Source organism: Dreissena polymorpha, chromosome 13, assembly GCF_020536995.1.
Source record: "Dreissena polymorpha isolate Duluth1 chromosome 13, UMN_Dpol_1.0, whole genome shotgun sequence".
Lineage (NCBI taxonomy): Eukaryota > Metazoa > Mollusca > Bivalvia > Myida > Dreissenidae > Dreissena > Dreissena polymorpha.
The window spans coordinates 19,404,198-19,423,536 of record NC_068367.1 but is presented as its reverse complement, the minus strand read 5'-3'; the positions used below and the strand labels follow the sequence as shown (position 1 = coordinate 19,423,536).

Below are 19,339 nucleotides of genomic sequence, written 5' to 3'. Positions count from 1 at the left end.
TCTCAACATTGATCGATTTTTCTAATGGCTTTGACCATTTTTAGAGCAACTAATGAGGCCAATGTGTCTTTGTTTATTTTAGAGAAAAAGTAAATCATTGAAAGCTATTTGGTTCATTGTTATTTTATAGCTCATTAAATAGACTGACATTTTACAGTAAATAACATCTCATTAGTTTCAAGGTTGTTTATTGTTCAGGTAATACAATAGGAGTAAAAAGTATACAAAAAACCATTGGTTTGTACATAATTGAAGGGGCTACATATTGTACAGAAAACATGTTGTTTATTTATTATTCCCTTAAAGGGAGAGAATATTAACAAGTAATACAAAACTTTCAAACAATTATTTAAGTGAGAATTGGGGGGGGGGTAGACAATAATAAATGTATGGGGAATGAACACGAAAAACATGTTATACATTAACCCTTTACCACTTAAATACGTATTTTGATGCATTTGTGGTCCTTTAGAAAGTTAAATTTAATCAAAGACCTTTCTAACTATATTCAAGTTTAAAATGCTTCAATTCTGCCCCTTAGATACTGATGAGCAGCAAACAGCATAAAACCTGAACAGACTGCCATTTAATCGCAGTCTGTTCTCAGGTTTTATGCTGGTTGCAAATGCCATTTTCACTTTGCTTCTTATAAGGGGAAGGGTTAAAAATGTTTCAATATTTCTTTGACACATACACAGTTTTATGTTTCTACCGTTATTCTGAGAATCAATGGACAATTAAGACCTACAAGAAAGTTTTAACCAACCCTCGTGTCCATTGTACAAGAATCTACTTACGTTTTAAATGTAACCACATACGCATTTTTAGCTCGGCTGTTTTCGGAGAAAACCCGAGGTATTGTCATAGCCAGCTCGCCATCCGGCGTCTGCCGTCCGCCATCCGATGTCCGCGTCGTGCTAAAACCTTGACATTTTGCTCTAAAATCAAAGTACTTTCACCTACAACTTTGAAACTTCATATGTAGATGCACCTTGATGAGTTCTACACGCCACACCATTTTTGGGTCACTAGGTCAAAGGTCAAGGTCACTGTGACCTCTACAAAAAAAAAAAATTCTGACAAGCTTTCATTTATTCAAAACTGCACCCGCAGCCGAGCGTTGGCACCCGTTATGCGGATTAAAAACAATCCAATTAAAGATTGAGTTTTGAAGTGAAATAAATTTAAATAATACAATTATAGATGCATGTGTCTAAGTTACGTATAATTTATCAACATAAATTAACAAAGTAGGTGATACTGCATGATACTGCATTGTAAAAAAAAACACTGTTTATTCCAAGATTGATAGCTTTTCCAACCAGGAAATGTGTCAGACTTTTATTTCGAAAACAATGTTTCATTAGTGTGTAATTGTTTGAGGTTTATGGTTTGCTATGTTCATTCTACGTTTTATGATCAAATATACTATGGAGCATTTCATAAAAGAGTTGTTATTTCATGTACTGCTAGATATCTGAGGCGTGTTTGTATAATATAATTACTGTTAACCTTAATTTTTAGATTGTGTCGGAAGAAACACCCCTTGATTTTAAATGTTTATCTTGGTAAGCCAAAATATAAACACATCCCATGGTCTAAGGTTGCTGTTGTCAGGTCTAAGTGGTTTGGTGTGATGCCTAAGTGATTTGGTGTGAAGTCTAAGTGGTTTGGTGTGAGATCTAAATGGTTTGGCATGAGGTCTAAATGGTTTGGTGCGAGGTCTTAATGGTTTGGTGTGATGTCTTAATGGTTTTGTTTGAAGTCTAAGTGGTTGGGGGTGAGGTTAAAGTGGTTAGGTGTCAGGTCTAAGTGGTTTGGTATCAGATCTTATTTGGTGTTAGTCAGGTCTAAGTGGTTTGCTGTCAGGTCTAAGTGGTTTGCTGTCATGTCTAAGTGGTTTGGTGCCGGGTCTAATTGGTTTTGTGTCAAGTCAAAGTAATTGGTATGGTGTCATGTCAAAGGTGTTTTGGCTCAGGTATTAAGATGCTTGGTGTCAGTTTACATGGTTTGGTTTAAGTTCTAAGTGTAAGTGGTTAAGTGTCAAGTCAGAGAAGTTTTGTGTCAGGTCTTAGTACTTTTATGTCCTGTCTACGTGATGTGGTGTCAGATCAAAGGAGGTATGGTGTGATGTAAGTTGTTTGGAGTGAGGCACAAAAAGGTTTGGTGTCATGTCTAAGTTGTTTGGTGTCATGTCTAAGTTGTTTTAGTGTCATGTCTAAGGTGTGGGATGAAGGGTTAGTTTTGTGTGTTGGTTTTCATCTGAGTACAGTATATATCAGACGTTTATCTTGGAAGAATAGAAATAGAACTCTGAAAATAATTAATAGCCATGTACAGAAACATATGTGACAAAAGCTATTTATTTATCCCAGCATGTGTTGTATGCATTGTGGCTTTATTAATTGAATTAATCCTCAATTGTGTTGTGTAATATTTAAGGAACAAATTCACTGATCCTTTCAGGTTATTTTTAACTTTTCATTGAAAAACAACAACAACAATAAATCCATAATATAAAGGAAACACAACACCAGATGAGCCAAGCTCTGGGAAAACGGGGCTTAATGCATGTGCCCAAGTGTCATCACTGAAACTGCATCCTGCACAGGCTAACCTGGGATGACATTTTCTGCCTTGACTGGATTTTTGTAAAGAAAATATTTCCTTTTAACGAAAAGTTCCATTAAACCTGAAAGTGTCGCCCCTGATTAGCCAGTGCAGTCTGCACAGGCTAATCTAAAATACACTTTAGGCATATTCATTAAAACTTCACAGGCTAATCTGGGTTGACTCTTCACATGCATTAAACCCCATTTTCCCAGAGCAAGATAAGTATTTTAAACTTTCAAATCCAGTGCTAGCAAGTTGTGAACAACATTTTTTCATGTCAAGGTTACAAAGTTACTATTGTTCACACATGTTCCTATTTAAGAGCCAGTTGAAGTCAGTACATCTGTTTTTTAAGGATACACAGTTACTATTGTTCACAGATGTTCTTAGTTGAGAGCCTTAAAGTCTACATCTGTTTCTCAACAGCTAGTTCATTAAAAGTTCATATATATCTCATCAAAAACATCTATATTCTATTAAGCTTAAGTGATTTTAAAAGTTTTTCATCTTTTTCAGCATTTTTCAGCGTAAGCTGTCTTAAGCCAGCTTTTCACCTTAGCCTGACCTTTGTAAGTGTCCAATAAAATTTCCCGCGGCTAGGTACGAATGAATACACTTCATTTATTCCATTGGCTGATTTGAGTATACCACCAGAACATTGGAAACATATCCGCGTCTTTGTAACACTGTTTTACTGTATGAAACAATTTTATCTCGAATGAAAAGGCTTAATAGATAGAACAGTTTTACACTCAATTCTCGACATCAATACAGTTTGTGCGTACACCTTTTATTTTCAGAGTATTACCAGGGCAAGAGCGTTTATACTTAAAAGGCTATGTTCTCATATTTAGTACTTACTTCCTTATTCCTGTCAACATGTTAACATGTAAAAGTATAAAGAGCAATGAAAGCGAGGCCTCACTTTAAAGCATTGCATTTCAACCCGCGAGGTATATCGGGTCAATTCGCGGACATTCAGAGTTTATATACAGGTCATCACCGGAGTTGGCGGCCAGTAAAATAATCGTTATATAATAAAGACGCTATCCGTGAACTAGGTGACCTGGAATTTTCTTTAGACCAGAAATATCTTAAATGAAGATATTCAGCAATATAATTATGGTATGTAAATAATAGATTCTTAATGTGTTTTCAACAATACAATGATAAATATTATTGTTGATAAATTTAACAATAATTATTCGTCCATATTGCCTAATGTACTAAAGTGATATTATGAGCATGTACCAGTTTATAGGTGTCTATTGCAACCGTTGATTATTTTTGATGTTTCTACTTCATATACACTTATATTAATTAATGCAGCATCATCATACTAAAACAATATACCAGAAAGAGAAAAATAATGCATTTGAATATCAACCGTACTTTCGTTTGACAACTGATCATGCGTTTACGAGTTGAACCTAAATTTAGTTTTAGTGCAGATTTGTTCATACGACACAAAGACACGAAATTGTTTTACGGATCATTTCAGCTTACAGGACTGGGTGGGTCACGTAAGAATATCGAATATAAAATATATTTTTATAAACAACTGGTAGCAAGGTGAGTTGCAGATAATTAATCAGTAACCACATTTTAACTAACTATTTTGACCTGTTAATTCCTTTCAGCTCAATTCAACAGTGCAAAATGCCCATAATATCACTTTAAGCATTTGCACGATGATAATTGATACTGTTAATAATCGAATCAAATAGCAATGCCCGACAAACCACTAAAACAGGTTTGTTCGAAGAACGCGCCTATAAATACGGATACTTCTCGTGTGGCCGGTTGACTCATATGTTTAAATTTCACTTCCATTCTTCTTTTGGTTTTCTGTTTTGTATCTATAGGTTTATGACCAGCAATATGTTATAATGTAAAATAAGCCGCGAAAACTCCCCGTAACATCCCGTACTGCGTGTGATGCAGCTAAGAACTGCACAGAAAAAGACATTCGCTATCCTTGATCTCATTCATTAAACTATTTACGCCGTATATCTTTTTTAAAGATATTTCTTGTTAGGTATTTATATTTTAAGTGAGACATTTTCAATTTTTATTTACTTTTGCTTTTGGTGCCCAGTGTCTCATTTCTTGAATATTTCTTGAAACTGATATTATAAGGCGATAATAAAAAAATTGCTAATTCATTAAATTTGGGAGTATAATTAAATAGTTTTGAAGTAAGTTTTGATTAAATATGAAACAGATTCATAAATGCTTTGCATCATTTTGTTTGCCAAAAAAAAGGTTCAATAATATGTCTCTAAAATGTTTAAAATTCTTTGGATATCTACTGTGTGTGTCATTTTACAAGACAAATATTGGACCTTTCGCCAAATCCCCTAAAACACAACAGAAGCCAAAACCCTGGAGCATTTTATCTTCTCACTTTCATTTGTTGACTCAGTGGCTATCTTAAAGATGCAGAAACTATCTTTTCTGAAATTTGTTTATAATTCTGTCGTTTATTTGCAATTTCGGCTTTTTTTTCTGATTTCTTTCTTTGCCAAAACTATTGTGCTTGTTAAAAATTAATTATATCTATGAAGATCTAAAAGTAAGCACATTTCCCAAGTGATGTTATTTAAGTCCCCTACCGGTTTCACCGGACTGGGGACTTACGGTTTACGCTCTGTGCGTCTGTGAGTCTGTCTGTCACACTTTTCTAGATCCTGTGATAACTTTTAAACTTCTTCATATTTTTTCATGAAACTTCAAACATGGATAGATGGCAATATGGACATTATGCAAGCATTTCATTTTGTTCATACGCCAAAAACTCTGTTTGCTATGGCAACAAATAGACTAGAAATACTGCTGAAAATGGTGGTTTTCTGGATCCTGCGATAACTTAAAAAGTTCTTCATATTTTTTCATGAAACTTGAAACATGGATAGATGGCAATATGAACATTATGCTCGTCATTTCATTTTGTTCCTATGTCAAAAATTCTGGTTGCTATGGAAACAAATATATACAAATAAATTCTGACAATGGTGATATTTCTGACAATGGTGGAGCTGGTAGGGGACATATATTGCTTGGCAATAGTCTTGTTGAAACATAACATATATATCATTCCCATTAACAGAGGGGGTAATCATGTGATTATTACGTCAAGATGGTGACATCCATGCCGAGACAGGTATGATTCGCTGTTTTATTCCCTTTATTAATTGTGTTTAATTTTTAAATGACACTCACTTCCCAGCAATATCAGTAAGAAAGCGATCAAAGTTTAATTCATATTAAAATTTGCTTTATATCTGGACTTAACTTAGTGCTTCGAACAATTAGTGGAACTGTAATAAGGCCATCCGGCTAAGAAATTTCACAGCGAGTAAAGTTTAGATATAGAGAAAATATTACTACGAAATAAATGCTAGTAGTTTCCTTGCTGATATGGCTGGAGAGTAAGGGGCATTTAAAAAAACTCGTGCAAGTAAGAAAGGGTTTCAAATGGGGAAAAATACTTGCCTTGCAATGGACTTCTCCATCTTGCCTGTCAGGTGATTACCTCCCCTGAATAAGTGTGGATGTCCAAGACCCTTTTCCAGTTGATCGACACTTTCCTGAGTTATTTGCCCTTGAAAACAGCTTTTCGTATAGCTTTTATTGAAATGAACTCTTAGATCAATGGGAAAAGCATTTAAACATATTTTAAGTGATACACCTAAGGGTATTGAAATCAAAGACATGCCTTTAAAAGCCTCTGTTTGCCATGGTATTAATATAGGAAACCTTATAGCATAATGACTGTCCGATTTGCAAGCATATCCCTCTAAACTATTGGGCAAACTATATGCAGACGTTTTATAATGGTTTGTTTTTTCATGCAATTGATTTATTCACAAAGTGTAATGAAAAATGACTCACACATGAGCCCATTCTATTGAGGTTTCCTCTGCTTACATGTCTGTATTGTTTCTAAAACAAAGAGCTCATTGTGCAAGTCTGGCACAATTCTCTCCAAATATTTGTACATGTAGGTCACTTATGTACTTCAAGTTTCATAGACCCCATAAGTTCAGTGCTTCATACAAATTATTATTGTGTGTTGTGAGGGTTAAATTATGTGGGTTCTCTTCAGAACGTATTAGAGTAAAGAACATGTAATATTAGTTAAGTGTAACCTACACGTAAGATACAAGCAGTTGCAATCACATGCATCATTGCATTTCTACATGTAATGTTATCTGTATGTAAGACTAGATAATGAGATTTGTGTTGTGTTCATCTTTGCAATGGTATCTGCTATAAGGTATAAATTACCTCACTTGATATCTTACATCATTAACCTGGCTTTCCTCCCTTTGATTAAACTTTGTTCTTAGAATACGTTATGTTGTACAATTGTTGTAGAATTGGCGAAAACAGATGATTCTTATCAAGTAATTTGTCACTCATGAATAATTCAAGAACAATGTGCCTATGTGTCTTTTCCTAATCAAAGGTCTCTTGTATCTGATTATTTTGTAAGGATAAGAATTTTTTATGACAGTGTTACCACTTTCGCTTTCGTAGAACATGGCTTTGATCCTTATGGAAATATGAACTTTACCGATGAAATTATGGAATATAAGGGTCGAATAAAGTGAAATTTAGACAAAAGTTGTGTTATAGTTTCTAATAATTGGAAGTTTTGTTTAATCACTGATAAACTTATGTGAAAAATAAAAACATAAAAACTGTAATAACAAAGTTCTATACTGGACAGCCCTCTTATTTCCAACCATCTAGTAATCTTACTCTAACAATTTTGGGACTGGATTTGTAAAAATACAGCAGGAGAATACAAGCATGTCATCAATTAACACTTTTTGCATCTTGGATTGGACGAAATTAATTTGACAACCTTATGATAAAAGGAGAATTTGCTAATAAAGCGCAATTTCTTTCATTGTCACAAGATTGTCAAGTGATAATAATGTATGAAACAGCATTTTAAAATGGATATGTACAATTTAATCAAATTGATTTTAAGTTGTCTGCTCCAAATTCTAACATATACTTATGAGTAAATGGCAGACCAAATCGGCAAGCAAAAATCCCTGAAGTGGATAAAACAAGCTGGCTGCATCAGACGTTCAAAAAAAGCTTAGATGGGTTCTTTTAATTGTTAACAAGAAATTGTAATTATTTGCTATGTCTTTTCCTCATGAAAGTTATTGAATCACTGCTTACAGATTACTGACTGTTATTGAATCACTGCTTACAGATTACTGACTGTTATTGAATCACTGCTTACAGATTACTGACTGTTATTGAATCACTGCTTACAGATTACTGACTTTTATTGAATCGCTGCTTACAGATTACTGACTGTCAAATAGTTTGGTTGTTTGTTTCTATCCTGCATCATAATCAATATTTATTTAGAAAATTATTAACTTAAAATGCAATGTCTTCAAATCAAATGTTTCTAATATAATACACTGTATTGGTTGTTTGTTGTTTATACAGTGTATTATACTAAATGTTTTATTTTCTGAGATGTGGAAAATTGAAATTTGAGTGTGTGTTTATTTTTAATTACAACGTTCTGATTTGAATATGGTAATATGTTCAATGAAGGATGGAGATGGTATATCGTAAATTTGCATTTTTCCAAAGCTACTCAGTAAATTGAAGTGGTAATTTAATTTTTCGTAACAGACATGAATGTTGTGCCTTATTCATATGTTTGATTGTACACAAAGAATAAAAAATATACTTTGTGCTTTTTAAGCATCCCTGAATAAAAAAGTTAGAACCCTTATCTATTGTGTGGAAACATGAAGTAGAATGAAAAATACACAAATGTTCAAAGATGATATGCATGAAAACCCAGTGCATTAGACTGACCTGTCATTTCATTTTTGTAAAAGAGTAACCTGTCGATGTGATAAATATATCAGGCTAGCAAATGCATCAAATAAAATGAGCCGTGCTCAGGGAAAACGGGGCTTGATGCATGTGCGTTAGGTGTAGTACCAGATGAGCCTGTGCAGTCCACACAGGCTTATCAAGGACAGCACTTTCTGCTTGCTTGGTATTATGCTTTTTAAAGGAAGTCTTTTCTTAACAAAAATAAACGTTTTTGCTAATTCTGTTGTCTCTGATTAGCCTGCGCAGTCTGCACAGGCTACTTGGGATGACACTTTTCTTTCATGCATTAAGTCTGTTTATCCCAGAGTACTCTTACCATATTTTACACTGAGGGAAAGGATACATTACCCACTATAATCTGCGTCTTGTCCTTCAATTGTCCTTCTGGGACGTCTGCACATCTGGAACTGTTCAATTGGACAGCAGAGAAGGGGAATGTATGTGCAGTCTAGAAGTGAACAGATGTATTAAAGGTGCAATCATGGTTGATAAAGATTTGAAGAATTTGCTTCCTCTTAGTTTGATTGTTGTGCTGTGTGATGGAGGCTGCACATTAAAGATAACTTCAAAATAATTAACTTTTGCCAGCATGAAATTGTGTGTTGTTTCAACAAATGACAAATTAATTTCCACATTTATTCACATATTTCAGATTTTTGAAAACAAATGTTTCTGTTTTGCTTCGGCTTAAACATTGGAAATAAGTTGTCTTGACATATTAATTCACAGATTTCTGATTTTGGAAAACAAATGTGTTCGTTTTTGCTACGGTTTAAACATTGGAAATAAGTGATCTTCTGAATCTTTTAAAGTCAACAAACATAATAATGTAATACCAATAATGTTGCAGTATACAGACACTTCTAAGGTAATTTTATTGCAAACTCTTTGAAATTTTCTTCAAGGTGTTATTGTTCTTCAGAAATTGAGCGATCTGTTATGTGTTAAGTTACATTATGTTTTTTTCAATATACATGCACATGCTCCTTTAATGGCTGATATTTTGAAAGTCTGTATGCAAATATGCAAGCTGGTGTGACATCCTGCCAAAAAAGACTCATTGGATATGTACTTTAGCTTTTGATGTGTTAATCTCTGTTGTTTTTAATGTTGTTGATGGGTAATTATTCATTAATCACTTTGGGGGCGTTAAAACTCCAGCAAAACTCTGAATCACCCAAGAAGGTTTCGTGGATGTAAGTTCGAAAAGCTGTGAAAAACGACAGGCGTCATGCTAAATGTGGAGCAATTTATGACAGGAATAGAAGTCAGACAAGTGAATTAAGCTCATTAAATTCTTCAAGTGTTTACGAGGGAAATCGATGTTGAATAATTGGAGACAACTGCATAGAATTTCAATTGGATAGAGCGTTATATGTGGATTTCCAAAAGATTAAAATATTTTTGCAATAAAATTTGCGATTTTATTTATACAATGTGTTCAGAAATCTAAAAAATTGATTATTAAAAATCTTGGTGTGATCATGTTTCTTTTTTTACCAAGCACTGTAACTGACTTTTCAATATTATAATTTGTTAACATTTTGTTGGAAAATATCTGCTGAAAATTATTCTAGCTGAATTGTTAAATGTAGCATAATTAAGTAGTAAATCGTTTCCCAAGGTTGTAATTAACATTCATAGTCACAAGTGGTTTTATTGTGGGGGAAATATAATATAAAGTTAGTGTCATAATGGACGTACGCAGCTTGAAAAAATGTTTTATAGACATGAAGTGTTCAAATGGAGATTGAGTAGGTAGTATAATGAAGGAAGATTGCGTAATTAAAAAAAAACATTTTTGAAGTGATTATATTATTGGGTATGACGAATTGTAACATGCTATTGATTCTGTCAGGCATGACATGATATTTTTACATGGTATTGAATTGGTCACGCTACGATGCGTTTCAAAACCATATTGCATCATTCACAAATTCCATACTTGTCTATGTGTACAAATTGAATGCAATTGGAAATTTTTTTAACTTTACATAAAATGTTAAAAAAGAGTTACCCATCATTCAATGGCTGGATTTAAATCTCGTATAAGGGAACATAAATAATTCTGTTGTTTCTATATTATTGTCTCCAATTTCCAGGCAGGATTGTTTTTATGCCATTTGTGTGAAAACTATAGATTTTTTTCTGAATCATATTTCTGTAAGAAAATTAGTGTGGACGTGGCACTTAAATAATTAAGTTCATGTTGACAGACATTAATGATTAATATTGCCGGGCTGTAAAGCTTAGGTGACCTGTTCATTGTAGACATGTAATAACAATATTTCTGACTTCAGTGTTGCAGTCTTAAGGTCGCAATTGTGTCAACTACCAGGATATTATTTTGAGGCTTGACTTACTCATGTGCACTTTAAGTATCTATGGTAACATACATAAAACTCAAGTTTTGGATTAGAATAACAACATAGTTATGGTTGAAAAGCGTGACCAGTGCTTTGTGATAGTTCAGTAGTGAGTTTTTTGTTCAGTACAACAGTATCAAAACTGAGTGGAAATTGTTTGAAAAAAAATACTAGGAAGAAAATGAGTTATGTCACTGAGTTGAGACAGATTTTAAATGAAATTTGAGGTTAAGATAGAAATTGTGATAATATGAATGGTGTTGTGGTGTAGATTGGCTTGTGGTGTGTTGGTTATGTATAATTTTACCAGGTTAATATGGATATAACATTTTTTAATGATCTAAAAGTGTTATAGTTACAGTGACTTGGTAGAAGTTTATCTTGGCTATCATTTTCTTTAGAGAAACTAGGGTAGAAGTTTATCTTGGCTATCATTTTCTGTAAACTTTCAAAGAAACTAGGACACGAGGATGTTGTATTAAAGGTTGTGATAAAAGAAAGGATGCTGTAACTATTGACAGGAACAGTTACACTGGTTTTATTTTAACTGGTGCACTGTTGAATTTACTCAATGAAAAGCAGAAAACAGTCCAAACAGCCTACTGCGGATTTCCTGGTGAAAGTTTGTGCATAAATTAATTATTTGTAAACTACTATTAAATAATTAAACAGAAAATGTCGAAGATGTATGTGTATTTAATGTCGGCCCAGCTGGAAAGGGCTAGGGAGAAACATTTAAAGCAATTGAAAAAGCAAGAAAAAGAGGAGTTAAAAAAGGGGAAAAAGGAGAAATCCAAACAGTCCGCCAAACCTCGCAGTCACAGTGAGGAACTGTTGAGCTCACATACAGAGGTAATATTGCAGTGTACATTGCAGTGTTTTTTTTTAACCATTTTGGGAATGGGGCCGGGTCCCTTTCAATACGGAAATATCGCGTCCTTTTGACTAAAATTGGGAAATTAATATTGTTGATTTTCTGCTTACAAAAAGATATACTTTTTTCCATTGGGAATGGGTCCCCCTACCAAATTTGGGGACCCAAATTTGAACGAAACAAAACATATTGTTTGGGAGTTTTTCAGTTGTATCAAACAAAAATGTTGCCAGTTACCGGACAAAGTGTTATCAGAATTACCTCCCTTTGCTTATCTTCTGTTCATGATTTCGCCTTGACAGAGTGTTATCAATATACCACCCTTTGTGTTTCTTCTGTCCATGAAACCTGTTTGTTTTTTTTTAAATTTATTTCTCTTCTTCTTTATTACTGGTAACTGCAAGATTTCTCAGGGATTACCTCTCTTGAACAGTCAGCTTTTGATTTTATAATTACCTCCCTTTGCTTTGCTTCTTTTCAGGAATTCAATGTTTGTTCATTGCATTATTTCCCTTCCCGTTTAGAAGTACCTGATTTGAAACTGTTTATATCCGCCATCTATCACAATTTCCATACAAGTATATATCATCTTTTTTTTCACAGAATGTCTCCCTTAAGCAGATTATGCTTTTACAGTGCTCCAGCTAGGATTTGAAAGGGTAGGGGGGCTTTTTTGTCAAAAGGGCACTTTTGACGCGCAGTATTTTGTCAAAAGGGCATTTTCCACACGCAGTATTTTGTCAAAAGGGCACATACGAGCGCGCGGGTGTTTCTGGAATGCTTCCTATTGCATGTTAATTTATATGTTAAAAATAATTGTATTATTCCCATTATTATGGGGGGGGGGGGCAGGGCGGAGGTTCGGGAGGGCAGGGCCTTCGATTTAGGCCTAGCTGGAGCACTGCTTTTATTTCTAGAAATGCTTCCCTTGTTATATTCTTATAATAGCAACTCCTATAAGAATACAACACCTTGTGTTAAACCTTCTACTGTATTCTTTGTGAAGAAGCAAGCTGACTGGGCGGAGGTTCGGGAGGGCAGGGTGGGGCGCCCTTCGATCTAGGCCTAGCTGGAGCACTCCTTTTATTTCTAGAATTGCTTCCCTTGTTATATTCTTATAATAGCAACTCCTATAAGAATACAACACCTTGTGTTAAACCTTCTACTGTATTCTTTGTGAAGAAGCAAGCTGACTGGGCGGAGGTTTGGGAGGGCAGGGCGCGGCGCTCTTCGATTTAGGCCTAGCTGGAGCACTGCTTTTATTTCTAGAATTGCTTCCCTTGGTATATTCTTATAATAGCAACTCCTATAAGAATACAACGCCTTGTGTTAAACCTTCTACTGTATTTCTTTGTGAAGAAGCAAGCTGACTGGTTAGCGCAGTGGTTGATTCACTCACCTCTCACCTCGGCGACCCGGGCTCAATCCTCACTATCAATGCATATACACAGGTGGGGTTTCATGGGGGGTACTCTGGTTGCCGCCGACATCACAAATTGTAACCATACGAACATTGAATATCTTACTGTCAATAATTGAATTAAATTACAGCTATAATTTGTCCAAACTTTTGAGTCTAGTAAGTTTGAATCAGGGGTGTGATTTGTCCTACTTTCAGTAGATTGTCTCCCTTTCAATGTCAAACTTATTTTACAAATAGTTATTAATTTTGCTGGATCTATATAAAGATAAAGAATTAAACTAAATCCTGCAAGGGGGGTAAGGCATTGTCCTCCCCTTAGATTGTTCTTAAATCACACCTTTTGTTAACCTTTGCATGCTGGGAATTTTGTTGTCTGCTAAAATGCCGTCTGCTGAATTTCTTAAATTAGCATTTTCTTCGATTTTTTTCAAAGAATACTATCAGAATAGCAAACAGTTTGGATCCTGATCAGATGCCACGTTCTGTGGCGTGTCATCTGGATCCAAACTGTTTGCAAAGGCCTTCAAAATTCGGTTCCATCACTGAAAGAGTTAATAAGGTAGAGTGCTGAGAAAAAGCCTGCATTATCACATACTGAGCCTCATGCATGCAAAGGTCCTCGTAAACTTATAAATATTGATGGAAACTATTGCTGATAGCACTTGCTCATATTCTGCAAAATCCATCACTCACACAAACAGAAGGTGGTGTCTGATAAGGAAGACTTAATAATATCACAATTTGTAATAAACTTGAGAGAGAGCAATTAAAAACTGGTGACATTCCATATCATTTAAGAACTGATACAAATGTCCACATTTTATCAGTGTGTTCTCCTTAAGGCAAGTTGTAAATAGCATGTGTTCCTGTAATTAATCAACAAAAGCAATTATTTTAAGAGCGTTAATAGGTTTTGCTTACGTCAATGGCAAAAGTAAATAAAGCATTGGTTTATTATAATTTTTTCTAATTGTGAATTTGTCCACGTGAACTGCTTATTAATTTTGTTGGTAAATTTAACCAGTTCAGATAAAAGTTCAATAGAAGACCTATCTTCAGAATTGCCTCTTAAATGAGCAGCGCCATGCCTAAATGGGTCTTATGCCATATGCGGCTTGATTGAACTTTACCGGTACGCAGTTGTTTACCACTATCAACAAAGCGGGGGTTTAGGAGCGGTAGCCCTCCTATACTAAGGAAATATATAGGATAAAAAGGATTATTAGGTGTTGCGTTAGGTGTGAGGTGTTGCGCGCTTAGCAATGATAAAATTATGCGCTTTTCCATTCTTTTTTACGTACCAGTAAAGTTCAAACGTCACCCATATGCTGGCAAGGTCTTAGCCCCAGACCAGCCTGTACAGTCTTGTCCCCTTTAACAGGGGACAGCAGGGGGTTTTATCTGATTTTTGGGAAAGGGACTGACCTTTTTTAAGGGGAAAAAAATCGTGGGAAACGCCGGATTTGGGAAAAGAAATAGCGCGAAAGGCCGGATTTTGGGGAAAATAAGGAAAGTCTTCAACAAATAATCAATTTAACATATTTTACTGTTTTTTAAATAAATTCAAGTCAACAGATAATTTAATTATGCACTATTTTTCTATTTTTTACACTGGATCATGTTAACTTATATAGGTTAAAAAAAAAATCCAAGGGGAAAGGGCCTTTTTCCGCGGGTCACAAAGAAGGAAAAAAAAACCTGGACAGGGTAGCTTCTGTGACAATGGCCTGATCTGGAGCTACCCAGTGGCAGCATACGACATAAGGCCCATTTTTGCAAGACACAGCTAATATACCTTTTCTTATATTTTACACTTGTATCAAGAAAATATGTGGGGACAGCCATTTTCTCTGCAAATTCTAGGCTTCATGAGATCTATATACATTTCATAGTCATGTAAACCCTTTACCACTTAGATACCTATTTTGACGCATTTGTAGTCCATCAGAAAGTTGCATTTAATTAAAGACCTTTCTAACTAGATTTAAGATTTTAAGGCTTCATTTTCAACCCTTAGATACTGATGAGCAGCAAACAGCATAAAACTTGAATAGACTGCAAGTTACTCCCAGACTGTTTTGGTTTTATGCTGTTTGCACATAGCCATGTTCACTTGTTCAGGTTGAGGGCTGCTCAAATCTATTCCAATTCTCACCTTTAATACATTAACCCTGATTGGTCAACTTTTATTCAGTTCATTACACATACGCAGTTTTGAATTGTCCATCCCCAAGACCTGCAGATGATGATGCCAGCTCCCATGCTGCTATGGTAAAAGTAAAATTTAAGATTTTCTAGTTTCTGGTTTTACTGCTCATCAGTATCTAAGGGTTGGAAATAACACATTTAAAACTTGAATCTTGTAAGAAAGGTCTGTAATTAAATGTAACTTTCTTAGGGACTACAACAGAGTCAAAATACATATCTAAGTGGTAAAATTTGTATATAAGTGGTAAAATATGTACCTAAGTGGTGAAATATGTATCTAAGTGGTAAAATGTGTATGTAAGTGGTAAAGGGTTAAACACCATTTTTCAGAGAGAGGCTAAGTTCTATTTTGTTTGGCCGTGGAGTCCTGGATCTCTTGGGAGGAAGTCTGATTTTGTTTTTTAAAAAAACACAAACAACTGAACATGACAAAAATGTATACAGCATAATTATTATGATTTTTTTAGACCCACATTTGTTTTGCAAACCCATCCATAATGTTAATTGTTTGGTCAATTAAATGTCTCCTGTATGTCAAGTAAAAGCAGGAAACGAAAATGTCATGCCTCAGAGGGTTATGCATTTCGTTGGAGCATTGACTGCTGTTTCTAAATTTGTTCATGGTCATATTTTATTGGTTATATTTTGTTCTTGACTGGAATATGTTTCCCTTTGGAATTCGTAAAACGTTTTTGCATGATGAACTCCATATTGTCTGAGTTGTCAGCTTTTTTGCCTTTTTAGCCTGATTGTCTGTGAATGCTAGGAATGGATGGAATTTATACTTAGCTTAAATATGTGTTTTTCTCGCATTTACTTATTTCTGAACTTAAACCTATGATGACAATTAAAATTAGTAATAATGATATCAATTTAAAAGTTTATAACATGCATAAGCAGTACACCTGTTTCTTTTAAAGGTGTATGTCTTCTTCATTTTCAATTGAATTAATATTATTATTAGCATTAAATAACACAGAAAAAATATGGTGCCAATGATACCATGTTTAACAGGCATTAAAACCCCTTTACGAGAAGAGCAAATTGAAAAATAGACATTTAATATTGTGCATTATTGCCAAGGAGGCCTTATCTGTAATTGTATCTCTTAGGTTTTGCTGGTTACTGCTAGAGTTTTATCTTTGAGTGTTTCCTTGAACTAACATTGGGATCAGGGACAGTTAATGGCCCATAAAGTTCATAAGAAGTTCATAAAAGCTAAGAATCAAAATGCTGAGAGCCAGTACATGCTGATAAAAGAAAAGCAAAAAATAACAACAACAAAGTAATGGTGTACACAAATTGTATCATTTTGTAAATGTGGTCAATTGCAAGAAAAAACTTCATCACTTCTGGTCCAAATTTAGCTAAGGCATAGCATACAAAAATTACTTAATCTCTATGGCAACACTGAACCATTTTAGAGAACAACGATGCCCACATGTGTTTGGTTACAGAATTTGACCTGTTGCATAATCATCTAAGTCATAATATTTACTTTTTTTACGTCTTAAATAGAGAATTTTTATAGAGACAAGGGCCAGGCATCATAAACATTCTCTTTTTTTTGGTTTAACTCAGGAGATGATATTTCAGTATCCATTCAGCTGACAATGTCAGTCACCTCACGAACAATCTCAAATCCCAGCTATAAGAATATGCACATATTCCCTCTGAGACTCCGAGACTCAGTGGGACTCGAAGCTCAAAAAAAATGGATGAAAACCAAATTAAGCATGATGGTCAAACTCATCTACACAAGTGAAAACAAGACTATTGCCAAGAAATAAAACTGCCCTACCTATGCAGGATCCATCATTTTCAGCAATATTTGTAGTTTATTTGTTGCCATAGCAACCAGAATTCTTGACGTAGGAACAAAATGAAATCTGTCATTGCCATCAGTCCATGTTTAAAAAAAGTTTCATGAAAAAATATGAAGACATTTTTAAGTTATCGCAGGATCTAGAAAAGTGTAACAGACTGTCAGACACAGAGCGCAAATCATTAGTCCCTCTCTGGTTTCACTGGTAGGGGACTAAACATCTACCTCAAAGTTGAGTCAGAATAAGTGATTTCATTATGTTAATGATACTAGGTCCTGTTATCAATTTTAATAACTCACCCATTAAATTACAAGTATGAACATTAATGTTGACCATTTTGCCTCTTTATACAGGGGTGTCAATTGTCCCAAATTTGAAATCCGGAAAATTAAGCCGTAGGATAAAGGGTAGAGAGGGCCCAACCCCCCCGAGCCCTAGCTTATTGTTCTTTTTTTATAGTCTTTCTAGGTGCAATTTCTGGTGAGTACAATGCGAAATATTATAAACAAAACCATCCGTAACACCGCAGGTGTATTTGTCATTCTAAACAAATGATATTAAGAACTTCGAAATTAAATTAAAATCGACAAACCAGCGTATCCGAAAACGACTGTCCGAAAACCTGTCGCGATACATCATTTCCAAATGAAATAAAATATGCATATCGTTTGACTGCAGAAAATAAAAACCAGTCACCAGTAACCTAGCAAATGCGCAGTCAATATATAATTTGATTAACATATTGTTTTTAAATATGATATTGCAGTGCTTTACTTTGCCAGTTACTGCTCATGTCAGTGCAAGCCGCTTACAAATCAGAAATCAATAAATAAAATCGGTACCAAGCGCAAATGTCCGGAATGCCGACGATGCTATAACAATATTTGTTCTGAAATGATCCCGCACTAAAAGAATTTTGTCCCTACCCCCACCCGCCTTAAACAAACTCATTGGATTTACATTCACCTCAAAATCAACCCTGGACGGCTCAAATCCGGATTTCCGGAATAATCCGGAAAATTGACACCCCTGTTATATTATTACAAATGAATATGACCCTGTAAGAATGTAAATATTTTATCTCACAAATTTCAAAACACCTGCTCTTTTTCTTTCAAGTTGGTTGATAAATTAACTGTTGTTAGCATCCCCTGCCAAATGTTGTTCTGCAGTTCACGAATAATTCGTGAACAGTTCATGAACTGTTCGTGAACTGAGTTCATGAATTGTTCACAAATAGTTCGTGAACAGAAAATGAGCCACGTATGTGAAAAGTTCTTGAAATTTTAGTTCATGAACTGTTCATGAACACTAATGGCATGAAGTGTTCATGAAATATTATTGAAACCTAATGGCATGAAGTGTTCATGAACTATTATTGAACCCTTATGGCATGAAGTGTTCATGAACTATTCTTGAACCTGTGTGGCATGAAGTGTTCATGAACTGTTTTTGAACCATTATGGCATGAAATTTTCATGAACTATTCCTGAACATCAATGGCATGAAGCATACATGCCATACGTCCCGGAATGTCCGGGACAGTCCCGGAAATGAAGAACTTGTCCCGCTGTCCCAGAAATCCGTCAAATGTCCCGGAATTTACAAAATACATATATACATGTACCTTATCTTAGGCTTAACTGCACCTCAAATCTGTGTATATCTGCAGCGTCTCCATGACAATGCCTACCCGAATAGGCAGACTACGCTACGTATCAAAATCGATCAATTAACAGGGGTCCTGTTATCAAATCGATTGTCTCACGTTCGCGGTCAAACCGAAAAGGCGGCATTGTTTAATGTGGTTGTTAATTGACTTTAATCTACTACGTCATTATTTCCCACTGCGTAAGGGCAAATGATGATAGTTGTTCACACATCTGAAGTCCAACATCGCAAAGTAAAAAAATAAAAGCAGTTTATGTTCGCACGTTTAACCGACAAAGAAGTTGAGTAAAAAAGTAAGCATATAAAAATGTTATTGTGATTGGTTGTATGTATTGTGAATTGATTTGAGTTGACGATCTAACGGTACTGTATTGTTGTATTTTTTATTATAAAAATGTTATAAATGAATAAAGGCGTATCAACAACTACGCGTTACACACCGGTCTTAATAACAATAACGCAGTGACGTCAC

At 34.8% G+C, this 19,339-nt stretch overlaps 1 protein-coding gene across 9 annotated transcripts in view; it reads left to right on the top strand.

The window, feature by feature from the left end:
* LOC127856499 (5'-AMP-activated protein kinase subunit gamma-1-like) overlaps positions 1-19,339 on the top strand; it is a 423,354-nt gene that overhangs the window by 295,943 nt on the left and 108,072 nt on the right. The window contains exon 1 of one of the 9 annotated variants that reach the window (XM_052392761.1): positions 11,430-11,717. The exons of the other annotated variants lie outside the window; for them this stretch is intronic. Coding sequence (XP_052248721.1) covers positions 11,541-11,717 — 177 coding nt within the window. The 5' untranslated portion in view covers positions 11,430-11,540. Of the gene's footprint in view, positions 1-11,429; positions 11,718-19,339 lie in introns of those variants that run through there. 9 annotated transcript variants of the gene reach the window in all.